Source organism: Hemiscyllium ocellatum, chromosome 20 (assembly GCF_020745735.1).
Source record: "Hemiscyllium ocellatum isolate sHemOce1 chromosome 20, sHemOce1.pat.X.cur, whole genome shotgun sequence".
NCBI classification, from domain to species: domain Eukaryota; kingdom Metazoa; phylum Chordata; class Chondrichthyes; order Orectolobiformes; family Hemiscylliidae; genus Hemiscyllium; species Hemiscyllium ocellatum.
Window position 1 is genome coordinate 8819996 of NC_083420.1, and position 27137 is coordinate 8847132.

Genomic DNA, 27137 nt, shown 5'->3' on the forward strand with positions numbered 1-27137 from the left:
TCACAGCATCCTTTCAAAAGGTGATGGATGTAGAGAAAACTCCAAGACGAAGGAGAAAAGTGCAACATAGACTATCTGATGCAACCAACTCGGAGTAGATGCTGTCAGTTTGACATGATGTAAACATTGCTAGCAAAGCCAGAATTTATCACCCATCCTTACTGTCCTCCAGAAAATGGTGGCAATTTCAGAGAGCAAGAAAGAGTCAACCACATTGCTATGGATCTGGAATCTCTCAGGCTAGACCAGGTTAGAAACTACAGATTACAAGAGCAAAGTACTGCAGATACTGGAAATCTGAAAGAAAACACAAAATAATCAGATCAGGCTGTATCATGGAGATGTTCCAAGATGATGACTTTTCATCACAAGTGAGAAAAAGTTGGAGTAGCAGATTTCTTTCCTAAAGTAATTAATCTTGTTTTTAATGACATGCCAGTACTATTGTTGTCACTGTTGAAATGACCTTTATATTTCGATTTAGCTGAAGTTCCTTCAGTGATGAAACTGGAACCTTTGTCCCAGAACATTAGCCTGAGCATCTAGATTATTAGTATGGTGACCTAACCAGATTCCCTCCCTCTTTGCTTACAGAATAATTAATTGTATTTTACTATGGTGAGATTTGAATTTAGGCTTTATGTAGTCCAGAGTTCTGGATTTCCAACTCAGTAACATAACTGTAATGCTGTTTGTTTTATAGAAGCCATACATATCAGGAAATTATTTAGTCAGAAGAAATGGTGTTTTCTTAATTAAAATGGTTGTTAGTATATGAAATATCTTACTAGAAAAGGAGTGCATGTTTATTTGAAATCTGAATAAACAGTTCAAAATGTAACTAAATGGTTTCCTAATAAATGAGTATACTGTTACTGTGCAACTGAAGATCCTTAAGTTATCCCTAAACTGCCTCTTCTGTTCCTCTGCACATGCCTGTAGCTATGTGTGATGAACAGTTGTGCTTTGGTACCAAGTCACTGCCATTACCAAATGGTATTCAGTCCTGGTGCACAGGAATCTGGATCAGAATCTCTATTAATCTCACCTACCTTGTGAACAAATCCCATCTGTTATACAGGAATAATAGATGGTCTTAGAAGCACATTGACCATAGTAAAATGTTGCAAAATGCTTGACAAGTGCAGCTGGACAAAATAAAATAGATACCAAGCCAAAGGAGAGATAATGGCAAGCAATCAGAACTTTAGAGCAGCTACTGTCCAGCATGTTGTTCTTAGGTAAACAGGCTATGCTGATATGATTTGTTCACTGTGTAGGTGAGGTGTCTGCAAAGAAATGATTAAGAAGTGGATTCATGTCAGGCAGCCAATATTGAATAGCTTTATTTACATCAACCTGAGAGGATGACATTATTAAATACATTATAATATGAGGAAAATAATGTGCTGGACTGGAGGATGAATTAAATAATGAGAAACTATTGAAACCAAGGTTTATTTCAAAGCACTTTTGAAGGAGTATACTAATAGTTCTAGCAGGATTCAGAATTCAATGTAAAATAAACTCGTTATAAATATTTTTAAAAGTACTCATCTTAAGAAATATAACAAAGATATTTATAATACAAGTATAAGATAAGATGACTAAATTAATTTTGACAACCTTCAGTCCTCTCAATTTCAGTCTCTAATAACATGTTCATTTAACTTTCATTTTGTGTTAAAGTCTTGATTATAATTTATCAAAAATTGTACACCTAGCTATGGATCATGAGATTTTCTTTATGTATGGAATATAACAATGTTTTCTTAAGTATTCTCAACAAAATTAAAACCTAATGGAAAACCATTGAAGTACCTACATAAATGAGGCTAGACTGTTTCTTTGCTAGAGATTATAGCCAAGAAATATTAAAATTCCATTGCATTCTAGTGCAATTGTAGGTGAACTGAAATGTGACATTTGCTGAGGAGGCAGCATATAACCTGGAAAACAGAATAATGAGGCAGTCCGTTTTATATGTAGCAATGTCTCAATTGAAGATTGGTAGAATGTGGCTGAACTGAAATTGCTTATTGACCTCATCTATCTAGGGTATTACTTTAATTGAGGCAATATAGCTGGAATGCTGTTGAGGCTCCTACACTGGGGAATTGTAAATTTTAAAACAGCTCATGGGTGCTTTATAACTAAACTTCATGCATTCTTTACCAATCTTTTTTATAATGTCTACTAACTCTAGATCAGGGCATTCTTCACTCCAGGCAATGCTGAAGCTTCTAATCCATTGGACCTAATGCTGACAATCCCACAGAATTGGAGGGGATTCTAAAGTTCTCTACCTGCTCTGGTTCCCTTGCCCAAAATGTTTAAATGAAATTACAAAGTGTTTCAGACTTGATAGAGCAGTATTATGGACAAGATACACAGTATGCAGAAGGCACTGAATGGCCCACTTCAGTAGTTATAGGTAGTGATATTGACTACCCAAATTAACCTACTGAGATTGTAAACATTTTTCTTGAGCCTGACTATAACTTCAGCTACGTTAATTTGTGTGTATGCAGATAAACGTGATGACTGGGCCTGTGGTTAGTTGTAAAGTACAGAGTGCTTTGCCTGTTGTCTTACGATAAAATGGTTTCACACCCACTCATATCAATATGGGATCTGTTCCAGTTGCTTTTACAAAGCAGCTTTCTACATTAGTGTGTTGCTTTGAGGAACATTTCAGTATTATCAGTGACCGGAAAGCAAGCCTTCATCCAATAAGATACATTCCAAAGGCCCTTTTTAAAGTTCATTCTTGCTGATACCACTTCAAAAAGAACAGGTGAAAGGAGACAAAACTATAACAAAGATTTCACAGCTAACTTTTTTAAATGGTGGATCAGTTGACTTGCACTGTACCCAATTTAAGCCATTTCTTTGTATCTGAAGCATTCTTTTAAAATGATTTTGTTTGAAGTTGTAGTATTGTCCATATCCAGTGAACAATGAAATCCAATCACACCGTCAGTATCACTTTTTCAGGTATATTCACAGAGGTGGCCACATCCAGCTGGGCAATGTGAACTAGTCCTTAACCAATTCATGATGTGTTGTAAGTGCCCACCATGACTACATCCTTGGCACCAAACAAACAGCCCTTTAACAACTTGGTGGCACACAGCACACATGCTAGCACACTGGCGGCATCTAAAAATACAAAATATATAATAGCAGGTTAGAGAGTAAATAATACAGTAAGTCACACGACAATACATGACTCTTCCCACCATCGGCTGTAAAGAACAAGCATGAAATTTCAGATATGGTCCTGTTCTCTCTCAAAACCAATAGGTTTCCCAAAAGAAACATGCATACTTTATTGAATTTTGAGATCAATAACAGTAATATTCCCAGATTTTCATGTGATTTCTTTTACTATTTAATGGAATATACTTAATTCCAAATGTTGATACACAGCCAGGAAATTAAAATGTGGAACCAATATTTAAAATATATCCCTATATGGCCTCCTATTTACAAAGCTCTTAACCTTGCTCAAGGATATACTTAGCTTAATTAGTGTCTCGATCTAGCTCAGAATTCTAATACAATTTCCATTTATGAATAACTGCTTCATACAGCTTATAGGGTAAGAACTCTCTCAGGACATGATGGCAGCAAGTAAGATTACTTGGACAAAATCTACCATGTTAGAGGGTCTAATCCCCAAGCAGTGAACTCATTGTTTACAATAGGCATCTTACTAAGATTAATTTCCTCTGAAATGGTACAAGAGTCAACTTTGCTACACTCTAAATTATGGACTTGGACCAGTTCCATGAATTCCAACTTTCCTAGTTGCCCAGAGTGGCAGGAAGGAGGGAGCATTCCATGAGCCTTATTCTGTAGCCAGATCCTCCCTGAAACGATAGTTTTTATCCAAGTGCTTTTTGGTACAACAGGATAATCACTATATACAAACTACTGCCAGCACTGTACTATTTACAACAACCAAATATGAATGTGTTCCTCAGTTTGCACATTTCCATTGAGAAAGCTTGGTTAAAAAGGTTCAATGTAGTGGAAAGGACCAGTCCTTAGAATGCTAAAAACAGGACAGAAAATATTGAAGCTGAAGAATAGAAGATGCTCTTTCATTATGGTAACAAATGTGTGTGACAAAAAATGGATGTTCTAAACCCACAAGTGTTCAGCCTTTTCCCCCCAATTAGGCTTCTAGACATAATTGGCAGATACGGTACATGTTTCTAGTGAAGACAGATGTAGCTCACCTATCACAGATCCAGCCTTTGCTGCTCATTGGTCGTTTGCAGTTGCTGCAGTTGATATGAAGACTGGTTGATGCCTGGTTAAAACAGTTGATAGAGCTGCACGTGCTCAATTTGATCACCTCATTTGAGACATTCCATAACTTGAATCGCTGCAACAAGTCAATATATGATGTGTACCAGTGTTCCTGGCAAAAAAGGATAAAGGGCAAAAAATTTCAGAAGATTTATTCAATATCATTTTACTAAACATCCTAAAGTACTCAGCAATACCTGAACACTAGCAGGAGATTGAATGAAAAGCATGGCAGAAAAGATTTCAAAATAGGGGACAAATGTTCAGTGAAGTATTTTAAAGAATAGTCCCATCTGGCTAAAGCTGAAAGTGTTGCTGGTTAAAGCACAGCAGGTCAGGCAGCATCCAAGGAACAGGGAATTCAACGTTTCGGGCAAAAGCCCTTCATCAGGAAATTTTGCCCGAAACGTTGAATTTCCTGTTCCTTGGATGCTGCCTGACCTGCTGTGCTTTAACCAGCAACACATTTTCAGCTCTGATCTCCAGCATCTGCAGACGTCACTTTTTACCCATCTGGCTAAAGACTGTTACCCAGAAGTACAGCTGAGGCAGGTTAATTTAAGTATTTTACAGGGTATTAAATGACTATTAAAAAGTGCCATTCTCCTTCCTATTTTTCCACTCAGTCACAATGCTCACTTGGAGCTGGTGTAGACAGAGTCTCAGTCATACAGTACAGGAACAGACCCTCCAGTCCAACTCATCCACGCCGACCAGATTTCCTAAACTGATCTCGTACTGTTTGCCAGCATTTAGCCCATATCCCTCTAAACCCTTCCTATTTGTACACCAATCCAGATGCCTTTTAAATGTCAGGATCGTACACAACCATCACTTCCTCTGACAGCTTGTTCCACAGACGTCCTACCCCTCAGAGTGGAAGAAGTTGCCCCTTAAGTCCCTTTTAAATCTTCCCTTCTCACCCTATCCACGCCCCTCATGATTTTATAAACGCACATTAGGTCACCCTTCCGCCTCCAACACTCCAGGGGGAAAAAGCCCCAACCTATTCAGACCCTCCGTATAGCATTATTCTTGCAAATCTTTTCTGAACCCTTTTAAGTTTAATAATATATCTTTCCTTAAGTCGGGAGACCAGATTTGAATACTCTTTGGAAAGTAGCCTCAATGTCCTGTACAGCTGCAACATGAGATTTCAACTCCTATACTCACTGCACTGATCGATGAAGGCAAACATGCCAAAAGCTTTCATCACTTTGTATCTCCACTTTAAAAAGAACTATGCACCAGCACCCCTGGGTCTTTTGTTCAGCAACATTCCCCATAGCCCTACCATTGAGTGTATAAGTCCTGCCCTGAACATTGTGCCAAATGGACTATTTGGAACATTACTGTGTAATACAGGCCCTTCGGCCCTCAATGTTACACCAACCTGTGAAACCAATCTGAAACCCATCTATTCTACACATTTTCATCCACATGTTTATCCAAAGATCATTTAAAATGCCCTTAAATTGGTGAGTGTACTACTGTTGCAGGCAGTGCATTCCACATCCTTGCTACTCTGAGTAAAGAAACTACCTCTGACATCTGTTTTATATCACCCCTCAGTTTAAAGCTATGTCCCCTCGTGCTAGCCATTACCATCTGAGGAAAAAGGCTATCACTGTCCATCCTATTATAATCCTTTGATCATCTTGTATGTCTAAGTCACCACCTACCCTCCTTCTAACAAAAACAGCCTCCAGTCCCTCAGCCTTTCCGCATAAGACATTCCCTCCATACCTGGCAACATCCTAGTAAATCTCCTCTGAACCCTTTCTAAAGCTTCCACATCCTTCCTATAAATGCTGTGACCAGAACTACCGTGTGAAACCTTACCAAACGCCTGACTGAAATCCATACATATCAACCGCTTTATCTCATTCACCTGTTTGGTCACCCCAACCTGATTCAGAATTGGGACGAAAACGTGATCAGAGGAGCATTGCTTTGACTATAGGCTAGAGGTGGGTTTTGCTGCAGAGTTCTGCAAACCAAAATGAATTTGTGAATTGAAAGCATTGTAGGGTGCAAATGGCAGATGTGGTTGAAGAAAAGTAGACCCATCATAGAAATCATCTACCTTTGATGGATTTGTGACCTCTAATTCCAAATTCCAAATATGTTTAAGTCAAAATACAGCCACATCTATGAACAGAAAATAATTTTCATTCCATCATATTCTTACCTGTGTCTGTTCATCAATTTCTTTCCGTATACGGTCCCCAAGCACGATGAGAACCGATACAGCCATCTGCACATCTCCCTGTTCTGCATAGTAATGTAGCATGTCTTTCACAAGAGAATTAAAATAGTCAGCAGGCAGATAGGCATCATACAGGGGCTGGGAGATTGACATGAGGGAGAAGGATTCAATTGGAGTCAAACATACAGTCTCCGCTTCATTCCCACTGACATGTGGAGATTCCACTTTGTCCTGAAGATGGTCTGGAGCAGAAGGATTATCTATAATTTCATGACGCAGTTGAAATGCTTCCTGAGGCAATATGTACTCATGTTCCTCTGCTAACAAACAAAGTCAGTAGAGGTGAGAAATCTTTGACATTTCATTTTTAAAAGAAAACAAAATTAAACATATTCCATATTTGCATGTGCAAAGCTAACTGGGCTGTTTAATGTAGACTTCCTTTTTTTTTTGAATAAGGCAGTTTTCCAATCCTCTTGGACTTTTCCAGAAGAGGGTTTTGGAAGATTGCTACCAATATATTCAATCTAGCCATTTCCTTTAATATTTTAGGATGCAACCCATTAGATCCATGGGGAATCATAGAATCCTTATGGTATGGAAGCAGGCCATTCAGTTCATACAGTTCACACTGACCCTTAGAAGAGCATCCCATCCAGACTCACTCCCCTTCCCTATCCTTCTCACCCTGCTAATCCACCTAACCTGCACATCCTGGGACAAAGGGAGGAAACCTCAGCACCCAGAGCAAACCCATGCTAACGTGGGAGAAGGTCTGTGTGGCTTTTGAACAGTAACCCATAGGTGAAATCAAACCCAGGTCCCTGGCATTGAGGCAGCAGTGCTAACCACTGAGCCACTCTGCTGACTTTGGCCTCAAATCCCATTTTTTCCTCAGTGATACTGTATTTATATCCTCTCCCGCTTAGCTCCTTGACTTAGTAATGTTGGAATGCTCGTGTTGATTACCATGAAAACTGACACAATCTTTTTGCAGCTTCTTCTATTTCCTGCTTCTCCATAATTATTACCTCGACTCACTTTGGCCTGTTACTGTCAGTGTATCCTCAAGTTTATTTTCTCCCTCTATCTTGGGTTATCTTTTGATGTTACCATAAACCTTGCCACAATGAAAGAAAAAGAATTGATACTACCCTTAAGTACCTTGGTTAACCATGGTCAATTTGTCCCCTTCCTATGATCCTTCGAGCTCTCTCTGCAGTGATGATCCTGTCACTTTTGAAAGGTTATTTTGTCCTTTTTTGTTTGATGAGATGTTATAAAAGCAGACGGAGTAACAGTTATGGGTTATAACGCCTAGGAAGTAACAATTTACTAATGGAAGGGGAGTGGTCAGTTCTCCCAATTCAGGTTTTGTTTTAAGTTTTTATTTGCTGTAGCAGTCACAAGATGTACTGAGTATCAGAAGAGTTGCAAGCTAAAGAATTCCTGACTGACTTTCTCTGAAATCCCACCCCCCAGTTTCGATGTTATTTCCTCCTGCCTATGAAGATCGGTGTTTGAATTTACCTTTTCGTCAAGGGATGTGTTTGAGAGGTTACTGAATTGGAACAGTTAATTAGTAATAGTTACTATATTGGGTCGGTTAAGTCTTCTGGGGGGGGGAGGGGGAAGACAGAAGACGGCCTCATGGGTATAACTCATGGATACTGAGGGTATGTCACATTCTACACAGTTTCAAAAGGGAAAAAAGCCCAAGTCAGTGAGAGAAACTACTTGGTTTAGCACTTGTTACTGCTGCTGGTAATCAGACAGGTTAGGTCTTCTTAAGGAAGAGCTCTTAATAAAGCTAGTAAATTTAAAACACAAGTGTTTTTTTTTAATACTGGACATCTCTCATGAGACTCAAGCTAAATAAACAATTTACTACCAATTGAGACCCTTGTCAGTGTACTGTCTTGTTCCCATTAGTTTTTTTTTAGTCAAATCACATCACTTGCCTCATAGAAGGGCCTAACCATGGTTTGTACAGAACATCTGCTTAATGACAGATCTCCACCTACACCACAGGAGCTCTCTTGTGGCTAGGAGACTTAACACTAGTTTTCACTATGCAATTGGTAACTGACAAGATTTTCTCAAGTATCTGAATAAATGCTCACCAGGCGCATTTTCATGGTCCACCATGTAGAGGTCATCTTCATCTCCTTCCACATCCCCAAACAGGTAATCAGCTGGCACATCACTACCTTCTGTCTCCTCATTCTCTGTGGTGTGGTAAAAGGAAAGTATCGATATCAAGTTCGTTTGGATGCTGGAAGGTGGGAAACTTGGCTCTCAAAGGCCATTCTCTTTTAATTTGGTCATGGGATATAGGTGTTGCTGGCTGAACCAGCTTTACTGCCCAGCTGTAGATGCCCTTGAGAAGGTGGTGAGCTAGTTCTTGGATTGCTGCAGGCCATTTAGGGCAGTTATACCCACAATGCAATTCAGATGTTGCCTGACCTGCTGTGCTTTTCCAGCACCATTCTAATCTGGACTCGGATTTCCAGCATCTGCACTACTCACCTTTGCCTAGTTCCAGGGTTTTAACCCAATGACACTGAAGGAATGGCAATATATTTTCAAGTTGGGGACAGTAAAGGAGTTGGGCGGGAAATTTAGTCAATTTACATACTGGACACCATTACTGCTGAATTACATCACAAGAGGAACACTTATACCTTGATGGCAGATCACAACTGCACTACTGCAACATAGCAAGGGCAATGCCTTCACTTTGCTCTCCCTGACTCTACTGAAGGAGCCTTATTGGTGGAAGAGTGAGACAGTAAACAGTTAAAAGTTTACACGACAATTTAAGTGCCAGCAGGTATACTGTTTACATATTTTGAAAGGATTTGCTTTAAATAGAATGCAGAGAACAAATCAGACAATAATTAATTCGATAGATATCACTTAAAAACCTACTCTGGGGTGAAGAACTCCAAGTGGCCTGATGTGTTAATAATTGGGTTGCTATTCTTTCAGAACCACCAAGTAGCAAGGCTTTCAATTTTTAGTACTAAAGATTTAAATGTTAGTAAGCATTAGAATACATCCAGTGCAAATATCACATGTCTCCCAGGAAAGACTTTCATAGAAGTTTACCAGAACAGCCTTCACTATTTCAGTGGTCAGAGAGAAAGAGATTTAGTGGTAGGGAAAATGAGTGAGTGAAGAAAGGGAGATAAATTACCTCAGGTGGAATAACGTGTGTGTCATGTTTGGAGTTGGTGGCCAAGGGCAGTTTATCCCTGGATTATCTAGCACAATCATGGACATTGCGTAATTTTACGTTATAAAATCCATGCCAATAAGTGTCAAAACTTTTAATCACTGAAATCCACTGTCATTTATAAAAGATTAATTGAATAGACATGAATTATTTACTGAGCTGGAATCCCAGCAACAAGTATTACCATACCTTCATTTGCAGTGATCAAAGGGTTTGAGGAATGCATGTGATTCATTTCTTGCCAATTTTCTGCCTTCCCTCGCTCCAACCTCGGCTCACTGTTAAGTGCTACGGATAGCTCCTTAAGACTGGGAAGGAAAATAAAACGTGAATCAATTACGTTAAATGGAAATAAATAATAGCTCAAAAATTCACCAAATCGGAGGATTTGAAAAGGAGGGAACCTTGAACAGAATCTGGAAAACATTCCTATAAGAAATACTATACCTACAGTATACCTTCACCTGAGGCCCACTAGTAGGGGTGATTAAACATCTGAAAATGAACCTTCAAGCTCAGTGAACAAACCTACATCCAAAACCTACAGTATGTAATCCAACGTAATTCATCTGCTCCCAGCTTGGGTGCAAGCCAAATGAACACAAAATGAAAAGAATAAAGCCAAGACCAAAATAATCAATGAAGCCATAAATGTAGTCTTATCCTAATGTTCTACTTCTGAAAGACATTTTTTAAATTAAATTCCCTCTTTACTTACCTGTTCATAAGAGGCAAGCCTCCACTCTTGCCTATACTTTGATTCAAGTTGACTGATGAGATAGCACCTGGGTTGGAGTAGACGATCCTCAACATTGTCCACGTCTGAGCCACCTAGACACAAAAGAGCAAATCTCATTCATACCCTTGCTGTAATCCATCAGAATGCTGTCAATGTCATACAACTAAAGGGTACACATTTGATCCACCCACAATTCAGGGTTCTTAATGTCCACATAGGCACCAACGACATAGGAAGGAAGGAAGAAAGGTGGAGATCTAAAGCAGAAATTCAGGGAGCTAGGATGAAAGCTTAGAGCAAGAACAGAGTTATCATCTCTGGTTTGTTGCCCTTGCCCATGCCACGTGCTAGCAAAGGGAGGAACAGGGAGAAGGCGGAGCTGAACATGTGGCTGCAGTGATGCTGCAGGGGGGAGGATTTTGGATTCTTGGATAATTGGAGCTCTTTGTGAGGAAGGTGGGACAGTACAAACAGGATGGTCTTCACCTGAACCAGAGAGGTACTGATATCACCCAGTGGTGGGTTAAACTAATGCAGCAGGGGGATGGGAACCTGAATTGTAGTTCCAGTGTAAAGGAGGTTGAGGGTAGTAAGTTCAGAGATAGGTATACAAGGTCACAAGAGGGCATTAGCAGTCAGGATGTTGGTTTGAAAAGTATACTTCAATTCCAGGTGCATCCGGAATAAGGTGGGTGAACTTGCAGCATGGGTTGGTACTTGGGATTTCAATGTTCTGGCTGTTTCAAAGACATGGCTAGAGAAGGGACAGAAATGGCTGTTGCAGATTCCAGGATTTAGATGTTTCAACAAGAACAGAGATGATGGTAAAAGACTGGGATGGAGGGGGGTGGGGTGTGTGTGTGTGTGTGTGTGTGTGTGTGTGTGTGTGTGTGTGTGTGTGTGTGTGTGTGTGTGTGTGAGAGAGAGATAATCAAGGGTAGTATTATAGCAACTGAGAATGTTTGAGATCTCATCCACTGAGATAGTATAAGCTGAGGTTAGAAACAAGAAAGGAGAGGTCATCCTGTTGGGAGTTTTCTATAGGCCTCCAAATTGTTCCAGGGATGTAGAGGAAAGGAGAGCAAGGATGATTCTCGATAGGAATGAGACTAACAGGATAGTTGTTACGGGGGACTTAATTTTCCCAATATTGATAGTTCAAGTAGTTTAGATGGGTCAGTTTTTGTTCAATGTGTGCAGGAGGGTTTTCTGACAGTATGTAGACAGGCCAACAAAGGGCGATGCCATATTGGATTTGGTACTGGGAAATGAACTCAGTCAGGTGTTAGATTTGGAGGTAGGTGAGCACTTTAGCGATAGTGACCATAGTTTGGTTATGTTTACAACAGCAATAGGCAGGGATAGGTATATACCGCAGGGAATGAGATATAACTGAGGAAAAAGCAATTATGATGTGATTAGGCAAGATTTAGGATAAGTAGGATGGGGAAGGAAACTGCAGAGGATGGTCACACTTGAAACGTGGAGCTTATTCAAGGAGCAGCTACTGCGGGTCCTTGGTGAGTAAATAACCATCAGGCAGGGAGGAAGTTGTAGAAAGAGGGAGCCATGGTTTACTAAAGAAGTTGAAGCTCTTGTCAAGAGAAAGGAGGCTTATGTGAGGATGAGGTGTGCAGGCTCTGTTCGGGGACTTGAGAGTTATAGGTTAGCCAGAAAGGCTCTAAAGAGAGGGCTAAGAAGAACCAGGAGGAGACATGAGAGGTTGTTGGCGGACAGGATCAAGGAAAACCCAAACGCAATGAATGACTAGAGTAAGACTAGGGCCAATCAAAGATAGTCATGGGGAGTTGTGTGTGGAATCTGAGGACTTGGGGTAGCGCTTAATGAATACTTTTCTTCAGCATTCACATTGGAAAAGGGTAATAGTTAGTGGGAATACAGAGATACAGGCTACAAGATTAGATGGGATTGAGGTTGACAAAGAGGAGGGTTTAGCAATTTTGGAAGATCTGAAAGTAGATAAGAGCCCTGGGCTGGATGGGACTTATCCTCGGATTCTCTGGGAAGCCAGAAAGGAGATTGCAAATTCTTTGGCTTTGATCTTTATGTCATCATCGTCCACAGGAGTAGTGCCAGAACACTGGAGGATAGTAAATCCCTTTTTTAAGAAGGGGAGTTGGGACAACCCTGGTAATTATAGACCAGTGAGCCTTACTTCGCTTGTGGGTAAGGTGTTGGAAAAGGTTAGAAAAGATAGGATTTATAATCATCTGGAAAGGAATAATTTGATTAGGGATAGTCCACATGGTTTTGTGAAGGGTAGGTCATGCCTCACTAACCTTATTGAGATCTGCGAGAAGGTGACAAAACAGGTAGATGAAGGTAAAGCGGTTGATGTGGTGTATTTGAACTTCAGTAAGGCATTTGATAAGGTTCCACATGGTAGGCTATTGCACAAAGTATGGAATTTTGGGATTGAAGGTGATTTAGCAGTTTGGATCAGAAATTGGTAGCTAAAAGACAGAGGGTGATGGTTGGTGGGAAATGTTCATCCTAGAGCTCAGTTACCAGTGGCGTGCGGCAAGGATCTGTATGGGGCCAATATTATTTGTCATTTTCATAAATAATCTGGATGTGGGCGTAGAAGGCTGGGTTAGTAAATTTGCGGATGACACAAAGGTAGGCAGAGTTGTGGATAATGCCGAAGGATGTTGCAGGTTACAGAATGACATGGATAAGATGCAGAGCTGGGCTGAGAAGTGGCAAATTGAATTTAATGCAGAAAAGGGAAAGGTAGTTCACTTTGGAAGATACAACAGGAATGCAGAGTACTGGGCTAATGGTAAAATTCTTGACAGTGTAGATGAACAGAGAAATCTTGGTGTCCAGGTGCATAAATCCTAGAAAGTTGCCACCCAGGTTGATAGGGTCGTTAAGAAGGCATACAGTGGGTTGGCATTTATTGGTAGGGGGTTGAGTTTCAGAGCCACAAGGTCATGCTTCAGCTGTACAAGACACTGGTAAAGGCTGCACCTGATGTATTACGTAGAGTTTTGGTCATCGCATTATAGGAAGAATATGGGAACTTTGGAAAGGGTTCAGAGGAGATTTACTAGGGTGTTGCCTGGTATGGAAGGAAGGTCTTATGAAGAATGGCTGAAGGAACTGTTTTTGTTGGAGAGAAGAAGGTTGAGAGGTGACTTAATCAAGACGTATAAGATAATCAGAGGGTTAGACTGGGTGGACAGTGAGAACCTTTTTCCTCCAATGGTGAAGACTAACACGAGGGGACATTGCTTTAAATTAAGGGGTGATAGATATAGGACAGATGTCAGTGGTAGTTTTTTCACTCAGTAGTGGGGGCATGGAACGGCCTGCCTGCAACAGTATCAGCAGCTAGCGTTAAAGGCATTTAAATTGGCATTGCACATACATATGGATAATAATGAAAGTGTAGACTAGATTAATGTCACAGGTCGGTGCAACATCGAGGGTCGAAGGGCCAGTACTGCACTATAACATTCTATGTTCGAACTACATTACTCTAACCAGTGTTTACAACAGTCATTGTAAAATGCAATTAAGACTGCATGAAGTGGGGAATAAAGCCACAATGTTATTAGCACCATATTCACCACGCACATGATTACAGTGCAAATTTTAAATATTGGGATCCAATTTTTTTTTATTGTAAACTAACAATGCATTTTAGAATTTTGTTTCAGAACTCGTGGCACGTGGGTTTTGGTCTTTCAGAGAGGGGGGTTTACTAATGATTACTTGGTATGTATTTCTGCAGTGTAATTTCTAAAAAAAAGATTTCCTCAACGGCCAATGGGAATTTGTTTCTATTGGACAGTTTTGTAAGTGAACAAAGTGAACATTGAAGAGCATTAGTTTGCTTTCAGTGAGAAGCACTCTGTCGGGGAAGCACCTACAGCTTGGAAAAGCTTTGGGTTTCAGTTTGCCATGGTCCTGGAGGAAGTCAGATGTCCAAACTAGTTTCCCCGAAGAAAAAGGACATAGTTTAGACCTGTTAAGAAATAGGTTACCTCAGTGTGAGGAGTTTAGGTTGAGAGTTCCAAACTATAACTGCTTGGTTAGAATTCTGATGGGATTCTTTGAAGCTAAGAAAGTCTATGCTCACTGTATTTCTTTTTAATTAACCTATTTTTCTAATCAACCTGTTTTGAAAAGGCGTTACGTATCTCTGGAGCAAGTGAGATTTGAACCCAGGGCCGATTAGTCCAGGAATAGGGACATTACCGTGAGGCCACAAAAGGGCCCTAGCCTTAGTTATATTAACACTCAAGGAAGATGTAAAAAAATGTTCAAGACCAGGAATTAAAAACAGATGGTCAAGTCAAAGCGTGCTAACCATACAAATAAAGAAACAAACCGAAAAGTTTGAGTACTGTAATGGAATGCTGTTGGGATTGATGGAATTTTACAAGGTGCTTCAAAAACCTTTAAAATTGTATTCGGTGTATAGGTTGGTTTATTCTGTTTCAGTTATTTTGCATAACAATCAATAAAACAGACAAACCATATCTGCAGAATTACATGCTTCAGTGACAAACCACCTTGTTAAACAGAGTTATGGAGCTGTACAGCACGGGAACGGAGCCGTTGCTCCAACCCATCCATGCTGACCAGATATCCTCACCTGATCTAGACCCGTTTGCCAGCACCTGACCTACATCCCTCCAAACCCTTCCTATTCATCTACCCATCCAAATGCCTTTCAAATGCTGTAATTGTACCAGCCTCCACCACTTCCTCTGCAGCTCATTCCATACACTCACCACCCTCTGCGTGAAAAAGTTGTCCCTTAGTTCCCTTTTAAATCTTTCCCCTCGCACCGTAAACCTATGCCCTCTCGTTTTTGGCTTCCCTACCCTGGGGAATTGACCTTGACTATTCCCCCTATCCATATCCCTCATGACTTTATAAACCACTACGGACACCCCTCAACCTCCGACGCTCCAGGGAAAATACCCCAGACTATTCAGCCCACGTCCTGTAACATGACTTCCCAACTCCCATACTCAATAGCGAAAACTAAATGCTTCAATCAACCTAAATTTCAGGCTGGCATCTCATCTGTCCAGTATTAATGTCAACTAGGATCATAACTGGAGCACAAGTAGAATATAGCTCAAGGAACTTTAATATAAACCTAGGAACTGACGGCAATTCACTCAGGTATTTATTATTCATCAGTTCGCAAAAGCACCATCTGGGGAAGAGAAGTTATATTTACCGTTTAACTGTCACATAGGTTGGGCATTCCTTAGTCACGACTGCAGTCAGACACGTGCAGCATTAATTATGCTCATTAACAAAAACCCCTCTCTCTGTCCTTAAAATATGATTATTTACTTTTGAGGTGCAATTTCAAATCTTCTAATGCCTCCCTGCCAAATGATCCAGCGGGGTTATTCTGCAGTGATAACAAATGGTGAACCAGCTATTAGTGGTAAACTCCGATTTGAGTTCATAGAGGTTCATAGTTCCATGAAAGTGGAGTCGCAGGTAGATAGGATAGAGAAGGTGGTGTTTGGTATGCTTTCCTTCATTGGTCAAAGCATTGAGTACAGGAGTTGGGAGGTCATGTTGCAGCTGTACAGGACATTGGTTAGGCCACTTCTGGAATACTGTGTGCAATTCTGGTCTCCTTCCTCTCAGAAGGATATCGTGAAACATAAAAAGATTCAGAAAAGATTTACAAGAATGTTGCCAGGGTTGAAGGGTTTGAGCTACAGGGAGAGGCTGAATAGACTGTTTTCCCTGGAGTATCAGAGGCTGAGGGGTGACCTTATAGGAGTTTATAAAATCATGAGGAACATGGATAGGATAAATAGACAAAGCCTTTTCCTTGAGTTGGTGGCGTCCAGAACTAGAGGGCATAGGTTTAAGGTGAGAAGGAAAAGATATAAAAGAGACCCAAGGGGCAAATTTTTCACACCAAGGATGGTACGTGTATGGAATGAGCTGCCAGAGGAAGTGGTGGAGGCTGGTACAATTACAGCATTTGGACGGGTATATGAATAGGAAAGGTTTAGACAGATTTGGGCCAAGTGCTGTCAAATGGAATTAGATTAGGTTAGGATATCTGGTCAGCATGGACAAGTTGGACCAAAGGGTCTGTTTCTCTGCTGTATATCTCTATGACTCTAACAGAAGGGGAAACTGGAAATGTAATTCCTTTAAGTTCTTAATCCGTGAGTGGAGAAGAGTGTGTGTATATCTTTTATATTTAACATACACATTTTCCATTCTGGACCCAAGCAATCTCCGTACCTGATAACGATAGAATTCTTTCGCGATTTTGGCATTATGATCACAGAGCTCAGCCAGCGACCGACCAGTCAGAATATACTGTTGTGCCATGTTGACAAACCAGTCCACGGAGTTGCTGCCCCCTTCCATTTCAAACACGTTCAGAGAACTGGACACATTTGCAAATTGCTCTGATAAATCCGGCTTCTTGAAGAAAAAAATGGGATAGCGTCTCTCGCCTCCGTAGGTTTTCCGATTTGAGTCACTGGTAAACATGCTATCCTTCCCTGCAAAAGCCAAGTCTCCAAACAGCCCATAGCACAGCCCTTCAGGGTTGGCACGATCAACAGGTCGGCTGGCATCTTTAAACATGTGCTGGTACAGAGTACTGTCTTTCGATCCAGAAAGAAGGTAATAAGGATCATGAATATGACGCCATATAATTCCTGTGGTCACATCCTTGTGCTCCTCAAACATTCCAAATGGGATATACGGGCGTCGGATATCCCAGACGTAAATGTTGTGATCTACCATCATGGAGCAGGTTGCTAGATGGTACTTCATTTCTGGTCGCCATTTCACCCGTGCTACTGAGGCAATAGTCTGGACACAATAGACCTCTTTGGTTCTGGTTGTTGACAGGTCCCATACTTTCACCATTTTATCTCGTCCTCCGGTTGCTAACCATCCTCTGCAAAGGAACAAAAACACTTATTGCTTACCCTTGAGTACCATTAAGATATATACGTTATTTGTCCAACCAGTGAAGACATTTCTTCTACAAAAATGGAATAAACCCAAATGTTCAGACCAGAGTAGTTCAACCAAAACAGTGTAGACAGTTGACACGTAAAAACAGAGTATTTTAGGAAAAAGTACAGTAAACAGAATGTTCCTCAACCCAGGTAAGGCAAAGACAGGAGTGTGCAGTGGGGAAAAACTAACATTGGATTTACACTTTCACATACCTGTTGTTAAAAATTAATGTTAAATACATAAGGAGGTGAGTGTGTTGCGTTTGGAGCAGTGCGTGCAGTTCTGAACATTCAGGAGAAACAGCACAGCAATGTGGATGGGGAAGGGCTTGTGGGCAGGACTAAAACTAGAGGACAGTTTTAAAATTTGGGATTGCCTTTTTAGGATTGGGACGAGAATGGTTTTCCTTAGAAGGCAACAGAAGCAGGGCCCTCGGATGCTGCCTGACCTGCTGTGCTTTTCCAGCACCACTCTAATCTTGACTCATTCAAGTTAAGGCAGATATAGACAAAGTCTTGTCAGCCAAGAGAATCAGAAGGTTGCCAGAGGCAGATGGAAACATGAAATTCAAATCTAGGGGCCAAATGACCAATTTCTGCTCCCCATTTTGTTTATAAGTGATTCAAGAATACTCAAAAACATAAGAAGGTAGTTGGTGAAAATCCATTTCCATTGTTTGAAAGTAAACAGGAACAAGAGATATAAATTTGGGTTATGTTTGATTAGATTTTCATATGTAGGTTACAACAGGAAATGTCTTACCATAAGGCAGCAACAATTATTTTAAAATGGAATTGGATAGGTTTTAGAAAACAAAACTCTAAAATGTGTATGGAGCAAGGAGAAGGAAATAGGATGTAGAATTGTAATTACAGTTGAAGAACAGAGACTCGGCACAAGAAATATGGAGCAGACTGGCCTCCTGTTCTATCTTTCTATTCTATTATCTATAGATACACACACGAGACTGTTAATGGTACTTCACATCAGATCTGATAAGGGGCAATGTGACAATGATCTTTTGTTTTCAAAATAGAGCTCAACATAAACACCCACACCTAAACTTTACAAGGATGTTAAAGACTGCATTGTGATCTATTGTTAAATTAGGTACAAAACCAATAGAAAATGCCCATTCCAAATAGCTTTCTCTGTCACCCAAGCCTTAGTTACAAATAACATACTTGATAGAACTTGAACGGTGCTGCTTGTACGGAATAAATTCTCTGGTAGCATCTAATTTAGCCGATCAGGAGGGCACCAGTTTGATAGTCAGAGATCCTCTACAATCTGCAAGCTCATCTTTAAAAGGAGTGTTGTGTAATAGGCTGGCACACACTGTAGAAGATCCAATATGCTGCCACCTAGTAGGGGACTGTCACAAGTGTTTCAGCTAGTTCTCCCTCATTTCAGTTACTCCATCTGTCACCCCATCTTCAAGCTTTCCTGAACTTCCCTGTTTGTGATTAGCCATAAATTGCTGCAAGAGCCAGTGCAACAGCTTGGGTGTAAGTGTCCCGTCCAGTCCCCCTACCACTCTCTCTATGGACACAGCTCCTCCCCACTTTCCATTTAGGGTTTAACAGACTATGCCAGTAAAAGCTGGCTATGCAGTTATCTTGCTGGCTGTTACCTGTCATTCCTCAAATGGAGAGTACCCAATCGCAGTGATGTAATAAGCAGGTAATGAATACAGATTGGACAACATTTCCACTGACAGCAAGCATGCATGAGGGTGAGAAACAATCTGCTACACTGCAGTGTGCCTGCAGCAGTCTTGTTAAAAGCTTCAGTAAGTTGCCGGGCCAACAACTCAACCAAGGCAGATCACTGCTGGAGCAGAAAATAATTCCAACAATGTATGCTATTCAGGTCATTCCCAAAACAAAACCAGCTTGTGGTTTTATTCATTTATTGGAAACCTGACTGATGTCTAAGACTTGCTCACTAAAACAGGGCTCAAAATTCTGCAATGAACTGGCAATTTTCAAAAACACATCGCTTGAAACAATAGTTTTTGCAAATTTTTGACAATGTTGCTGTAATTTTTGATGCAAAAATATCGGTAAAATTTCCCCAAGGCATAACATGGCATCAAGGCTTCACAAAAGGGGTAGCATGTTTTCAGGCTAATAATTTGTCATGAAAACAGAAGTACTGGAGAAACTCAGCAAGTCTGGCAGCATATATAGAGAGTCCTGCAGCCCTTCGTCAGAATATTTGGCACAATGCTCCCTCTGGTGTGTATGTACTAACCATTGACTGATGTTACCATGTTGATTGAGCCAAGTTATACTGAAGGTGACTTTAAGATCTTAAACGTTCCTCAGTTTGGCTAAGGGAAACAAAAAAAAAGTCTTATCAGGACTCTATGAAATTACTGAAGGTCGTAAGAGCCTCACTTTACTCACCTATCATCTGGGTGCCAGTCACAGCAGAAGACAGGTCCATTATGTGCTGTAAACATGCGCTCATATCTATCTGGCCGTCTTATGTCCCAGAGCTGAACATTACCATTTTCAAATGAAGCAGCAAATGCGAAATAGTCTTTTATACTGAACTGGACATCCCGGACACTTTCTGACTGACCTACAGAAGATAAAGGTCCACTTGCAAAATTACCAAAACAGGTTCAATAGTTATGGCAGTGAATACTGGCAGGACTTATTGGAACACATCAATCTTAAATCAATGAGATTATTGTCTCCCCTACAGAAGATCTAATTAGCTCACATTACATAAATTTGAATGGTTTCTTTTGCTCTCAGGGTTACAGCCTACAGTTAAGGGAAAATCCTAGTCAGATGCATGAGGATAGCTGGTGAGACATATGGAAAGTATTAATTTAGTGATTAGAGAGTGGGTTAAGATTCATTGTTGGAGGGATTTCAGTGTGTTCATGTGCATGCATACAAACATTTAATCTTGCCATATCTAAAAGAAACCAATGCTTGAGGTTCCACTTCCTCCCACATCCAACAACCTTTACATCAGAAGTTCCAACTTCCCGGACAATAAACTGAAATATGTTAAAATTTCAAATTAAACTTTTTAATAAGAAAACACAAATCCAAACTAATAAAGAGGCAAAACAAACAGACAACAAGGGGCGCTTTGTGTCAAAAAAAGTAGTATTCAACATATGAAATGACTTATGGATAAAACAGTGGAAAAGAAAACCCTTCTCAAACTGCTTCCTTCAAGCAGCTTAGAACAGTCTATTACAAAAAAATGGCAGGGACAGCTTTAAGCAAACTAATCTGAGATAACTGCTTATAAATTGTATTAAAGGCACCCTTCCTCACCCCGACAGGATGGTAGCTGCCTTAAACCAAGGCTTTAGTGTTAGTCCTTCATCAGACAAAGGAATGGCACACATTTTGGCATTCCTTCAACTACTTTGCTTTAGAGGGACATGCCATCAAGGAAGGAAACGAGGGCAATGTTTTAAACCTGTCAGCCCTCACTGCTGATTTTTATATAGCTCATTAAAAGACAATTATATAAAAAAATCTTATTTCCATTGTAGTGTACGGTTTACAAAATGTGTGAAACCATACATGAAAAATTATGCAACTAATTTTTTTTTACATGAATCGTTAATACAGGAATCTGTTGCCTACACGAGCTGATCACTGAGTTTACAGGAACATAATTATATGTTTTACCAGAGAAGGTGCTCACAGATTCCCTCTTCCGAAGATCGAAGCACTTCATGTAGCCATCCTGAGAACCACTCAGCAGCATGTTAACCTCGTTTGGATGGAAGCAGACCTTATTGACAGTGCGTTTGTGCTCGGTGAAAAGCTGATCCTGTTTGTTGCGAGATGGTTTGCCCAGGTTCCACGTGACGACAGCTCCATTTGTGGCTGCTGTTGCCAGTAAATTATCATCCATCTGATGCCACACCACGTCAGCACAGCTGAAATTCAGGGACAGCTTACGCCCAACTCGGAGGTTTGCCCTTTCCACAAACTGTTCCTCTTCTATGGAGTAGATTTTAAAGATGTTGCGACCAGCCACTACTACCTGAGCAGCGTCCCTACATACGCTAATGGCGTTGGCCGGTGCATCAAGGTGGCAGAACATAGTTCGGCCTGTGATGGTTGAGCCACTCAGGACTGTGGTCACTCGTGCCATCTTCTCCATCGAAAACACTAGTAACTTCAGGCAACGTTGCCAGTTACAAAGTGGGAGCTGCCGTTCTCAATTACGTCAGAATCCCCAATCTGACAGGAAAACCACAGTTCCACGTTTCAAACTGTTGACAAATTGGTCCTTATTGACAAGTCAGCTTATCTGACAATAACATACATCAGTATGTTGTAGTGTGCAAATCATCATTGTTCCATAAACACGGTCAAGTTGAATTAAACTCCTCACATTGGCAGAACCCAAGATTCACATCAATTTTGTTAAAAGCCTGAAATTTTTAAAAAAAAGGAAAGAAATTAAGGACTTAATCAATTAATAAGTCAATTCAGAAATCAAAAGATGAAGCAAAATGCTGTGGATGCTGGAAACACAAAGCCAGAATAAAAATATCTGGAAACAAAAGTCAGGTCAGAAAGTATCAGTGGAGAAAAACAATTAAAGTTTCAGGATATTGATGTTGAAGAATGAAATAAAAAGAATTTGACCATATAAACACCTAAAGACATGTCACAGACTTGCAAATTTTCCATTGAATGGTGGATAAATATCTCAGGGCTCAATTATATGACTCATTGGTTAGCACTGCTGCCTCACAGCACCACGGACCCAGGTTTGATTCCTGCCTCAGGCGACTGTGTGGAATTTGCACATTCTCCCCACGTCTGTGTGGGTTTCCTCCGGTTACCTCCCACAATCCAAAGATGTGTAGGACATGCTAAATTGCCCATAGTGTTAGATGCATTAGTCAGGGGTAAATATAGGATAGGGGAATGGGTCTGGGTGAGTTACTTTTCGGAGTCTGTGGGCTGAAGGGCCTGTTTCCATACTGTGGGGAATCTAATCTAATCTAATTTAAAATCTAATATACTTCCTCTGCCATCTTAGAAAACTTAACATAATCTTCAGTGAAATATTAAGTATTCTTTAATCACATTTTTAAACTGTATCTTCTATTTACTATCACCCTTGAGAGGCTCACAGATCAGTATACAGAAAAGCTGACACTGTATAAATTTACACTCCAAGGTGATTCAGCTCTAAATAAATGTCAGGCTCTGCTTATGCCCGAAACATCAATTCTCCTGCTCCTCAGATGCTGCCTGACACTCTTGACTCTGATCTCCACTATCTGCAGTCCTCATTTTCTTCTCATTATAAAACATGGCCTCCCTTCTGTACGTTATTTCCAGCATAGTGTGCTTCATCACATATTAGCACTATATACAGAAAAATATCCGCAGCACTTTTGAATGGATCTGTATCGAAAAATAAGGAGTTAATGTGGAATGCAAGATGTTCTGAAAGTTATTGCGCAATAGGGATGCATAACACAGATGTGAAATTATAATTTCTTATGTCCTAAATTTTATTTTTATATTATGCGAAATTATTGAGTTGCTGTTTGTTCACCAAAATCTAAATCTAGAGGGGAAAACAAATTTATGTTCAAATGTTATTATGGCAAAGGACGTAAGCTTCAACAGTCTCTCTGTCCTGTAAGAAAACATATGGTTCAGTAAAGTAACTTACCTCAGAAAGCTAATACAGCTTGAGACACCCCCAGTAACATCCTCAACTTGCAGCCTTAGAATACACTTCTTTGGCCATGTCCAACTAGCAAAGGGTATAACTGACATCATCCTGGGTCAAATCATACTCTTTTCAGTTTAAAGGTAGGCAATGTCATTTTTTAATCCAGTCAAATATGTTAACGGAGTGAAGTTCAGAGATGAAGTCCAAACCAAGCTTCAAATGATACGCAAAAAGCATTTCTCTTTCTGATGCTATATCTTGTTGACTTTATTCCTCTTTGTCCCAGTATAAATAGAGTTTAAAAAACAAAATTTAGAAAGATAAAATTATAGAGATTAAACAGAATTAATTTCCAGTTATTAGCCAGCCCTTATTATCCATTACAGTACTATGTGAGGATTAACAAGCAAAAGAGCAGACCAAGAGTATTCTGCCATTTCTACAAAATGGGCTAGATTCTGACAACTTGCATGGAATTACTTTACAAGATCCACAAATGGATTCGAATGAAGATGTACATTCTAGTTAGAGATTTGATTAATTTGATAAGACAAGAGGCAACCTTACAGCATTAACATTGACTAGAATGAGGATGGGCTGAAGTAGTACGTCAGTAGTAGTATTTTCTGCCTCCTCTCCATTGGCTTTTATTTTGTCAATTTACCAAAACAACTACCAATTAAACAGCTTCAAATGCTGGAGATACCCCTTAACTTCCAGATTCAAATTTCAACATTAATGAAATTCCAGCTGGCAGGTTCATCAGCCTTGATGCTTCTAAAACTTACAAGTCAGCCAATTCTTCATTAAACAACCCTTTTTCAATTGGCAATAAAAGTATGGACAGTAACACAGTTACTGAATTTGTACTTGAAGGTCATGCATCCTCCCACAGGACTGTGGTCATATCAGAGATCAAGCAATTGTGGAAATTCTATGAAAACTTCAACACACAACAAAACATGGACTTTGTAAACAAAAAAGGTGAGTTGGATGGAGAAATACATTTGTATTTTCCCAACCACTCAAGCTTTTATTTCCTATTGAAATGCAGAACAGGAAGGAGCTGCAACAGACTGTGGTGGATATTAATAAGAATTGGGACAATGTTTCATCAAGAAATCATACTAATTCCAATTTTAAAAAGTTAATACTGCCACAGTATATCCAAATTCAAAACGTTAGCCCTCAGTTGTAAACAACATTGAATTTAAATATTGATGTCATTTGTCACGGTGTCTACGATTGACGGTAAAATGAAGGAGGCCACAAGATGGTTCTGAAGTTTATTTGACAGCAGGACTGGGTGAGGGGGAATGCTAAAGATCAAACAAATGTGGAATTTTATTGGGAAGAGGTTAGAATTTTAAACTCAGGAGGTAATGGTCACAATATCTGCGCTTATAGTGGTTAGAATGTTAGTCTCCAAAGTGCCAGGAAGGTGTTGAGAACGTCAAATTGTATAGTTATGTGTGAAACTGCGCATTTACTTCAAAAACAAAAGAGCTGTGATGGTCAAGGATAGCTAACCAAAAATCATCCTGAAAATCACAGGCCAGGTTCCTCACCATAAAAGGCAGCCATAGAGATAAAGGTTACCAGACTAAGAAAAGGAACGAAAGTAAATCTTCAGAAGCCAAGACTCCCTACAGATGGTGTCAAAACAAAACCAATTGACGACTTACTGGACATTGTAAAGGCATTTCCATGAAGTCAGTTATTCACTGGAATTAAAAGGGCCAAGTCCTGTAACTCAAAGTATGCTCTGTCTCCAACTACCAAGTGTTATCAAATTATATTTCACCAATTTGTCAGAGAAATCTTAATGTGAAATCTTGTGGAGGTATTCTTTCAACTATTAAGTGGAAGCTTTGATTTTCCTTTAAAATAGTTACCGGTCACTACCAGACACATGACAAGTGAGGCACCAATGTAGAAAGACAAAAATCCTAATCAAAATATATACTGGAAAAGTTTAATTTTAGTTTTATGCCTCACTATTGTGAAAACATGGAATTAGTTTAATTGACATAATGTTCACAACCTGGAACATTTTTATAAGTCATTTTGTTCTGAAATACAATTCAAATATTTCAAGCAAAATACTGTATGATATCATTTACATTCCTAAAATACAGTCAAGATTAACTTTGTAATTCCATGTTTAATGAGAAAAATATAAACTTATTGAAGACAAAATTACACTGAGCAAACTTGAATAGGTGGAGTTGCCATTTTACATGACTGTTATGTGGCAGCAATAAAAGTGGTACTTGCTACTAACAAGATGCTACCATGAAGCCAAAAGACAACTGTTCATCACACAAATGAGTAATGTGGCATATGAACTTCAGTGCCATTGCAAAGCTAGGTATGTTGGGTGTATAACTGGCAAATGTTATCAAACAACATAATTCTTCAATTCCTTGTTACAGGCAAGGTATTGGTTAAAATGTTCCCTGCCAAATAAATGACTTCTTATTTGGAACTGGAAGTGTTTTCTTGCAACCTTATTGACAGCAGAAGGTAAAATGTTAATACCATAAGATATAGGAGCAGAAATTAGGCTATTCAGCCCATTGCATCTGCTCTACTCTGCCATTCAATCATGGCTGATAAGTTTCTCAATTCTGGATTGGTTGCCATACCTATGCTACTTTCACCCCACCCGCACCCTCCTCTCACTTATCTCTCCACCCTTCAGGCACTCTGTCTGTATTCCTGAAGAAGGGCTTTTGCCTGAAACGTCGATTTTACTGCTCCTCGGATACTGCCTGAACTGCTGTGCTCTTCCAGCACTAATCCAGAATCTGGTTTCCAGCATCTGCAGTCATTGTTTTTACCCTGATAAGTTTCTCAACCCCATTCTCCCACTTTATCCCCATAATCCTTGAAGGTCTTGAGTATCAAGACTATCTATTTCAGTCTTAAATACTCTCAACCACATGGCCTTCCATTCGAAAAAAGAAAACTGCAAATGCTCAATAAATTGACTTCTCCACCTCCTGATGCTGCCTGCCTTGCTGGTGTTCTTCCAGCCTCCTGCTGGTCTTCGAGTAAAAAGTGAGGTCTGCAGATGCTGGAGATCAGAGCTGAAAATGTGTTGCTGGTTAAAGCGCAGCAGGTCAGGCAGCATCCAAGGAACAGGATGATTCCTGATGAAGGGCTCTGGCCCGAAACATCGAATTTCCTGTTCCTTGGATGCTGCCTGACCTGCTGTACTTTAACCAGCAACACAGTCCAAAGATGTGCGGGTCAGGTGAATTGGCCGTGCTAAATTGCCCATAGTGTTAGGTAAGGGGTATATGTAGGGGTATGGGTGGGTTGCGCTTCGGTGGGTCGGTGTGGACTTGTTGGGCTGAAGGGCCTGTTTCCACACTGTAAGTAATCTAATCTAATCTAAACATTTTCAGTCCTGCTGGTCTTCCACAGTTTTCTGTGGCAATGAATTCCAAATTCACCTCTCTCTGGCTGAAGAAGTTTCTCCTGATCTCCGTCCTAAAAGGTCTTCCCTTTAGTCTAAGGCTGTGCCCTCATCTCTCCTACCAATGGAAACACCTTCCCAACGTCCACTCTGTCCAGGCCGTTCAGTAAATTTCAGTTAGATCCCACTCCCAAGTCCTTACGAAGTGTTGATTGTGACCTTCTGCCTCAGTGAAGTGGGTGGTTTGCTGTAGGCCCCGGGGTAAGTCGCAGCCTCTCCCTCAGCGCCCGCCAAACACAAGACAAAATAAAACCCGCCCCAGCTGCGGGTATCAGCATCTCCGCCGAAAGGGCCCAGCGGTCACCGGAATCACTGCCAGGCTTCCCTGGGGAGGGCTCTCTCACACTCCATCTCCGTCTGAGAGAACTTTCCCCCCGGCAACACAAAACTCCGCTTGGAAAAGAGACGCCCTCACCTGCCGCCCGCCGCCATGCGACCGGAAACCATCGCCGCCTCCCTT

General features: G+C 40.4%; 1 protein-coding gene across 3 annotated transcripts; it reads right to left on the reverse strand.

Moving 5' to 3' along the window:
- Positions 1 to 1365: 1365 nt before the first annotated feature.
- On the reverse strand, positions 1366 to 27137 carry wdr24 (WD repeat domain 24). 3 transcript variants are annotated; one of them, XM_060840481.1, is made up of 11 exons: positions 27093 to 27122; positions 23191 to 23468; positions 21174 to 21928; positions 19917 to 20094; positions 16771 to 17440; positions 10486 to 10598; positions 9957 to 10075; positions 8653 to 8757; positions 6512 to 6846; positions 4248 to 4432; positions 1366 to 3162 (listed from the first exon to the last, which is right to left on the reverse strand). In XM_060840481.1, the coding sequence occupies exons 3-11, from the start codon at positions 21652 to 21654 to the stop codon at positions 2994 to 2996; spliced, it is 2355 nt and encodes a 784-aa protein (XP_060696464.1). In that variant the 5' UTR covers positions 21655 to 21928; positions 23191 to 23468; positions 27093 to 27122; the 3' UTR covers positions 1366 to 2993. The 3 variants fall into 3 exon arrangements, with proteins under 3 accessions (XP_060696464.1, XP_060696462.1, XP_060696463.1); XM_060840479.1 differs by having other exon boundaries at positions 1367 to 3162; positions 6512 to 6849; XM_060840480.1 differs by lacking the exon at positions 23191 to 23468 and having other exon boundaries at positions 1367 to 3162; positions 6512 to 6849; positions 27093 to 27137.

What these genes read in the sequence shown, in the direction of transcription:
- wdr24 (XM_060840480.1), bottom strand. Translation starts at nt 21,654, where the DNA reads ATGGAGAAGATGGCACGAGTGACCACAGTCCTGAGTGGCTCAACCATC. An exon ending in AAGAATTCTATCGTTATCAG is followed by an intron (nt 10,599 to 16,770) that starts GTACGGAGATTG and finishes TTTTGTGTCTAG; the next exon opens with GTGGCTCAGACGTGGACAAT. An exon ending in TTTGATCACTGCAAATGAAG is followed by an intron (nt 8,758 to 9,956) that starts GTATGGTAATAC and finishes ACCACACCACAG; the next exon opens with AGAATGAGGAGACAGAAGGT.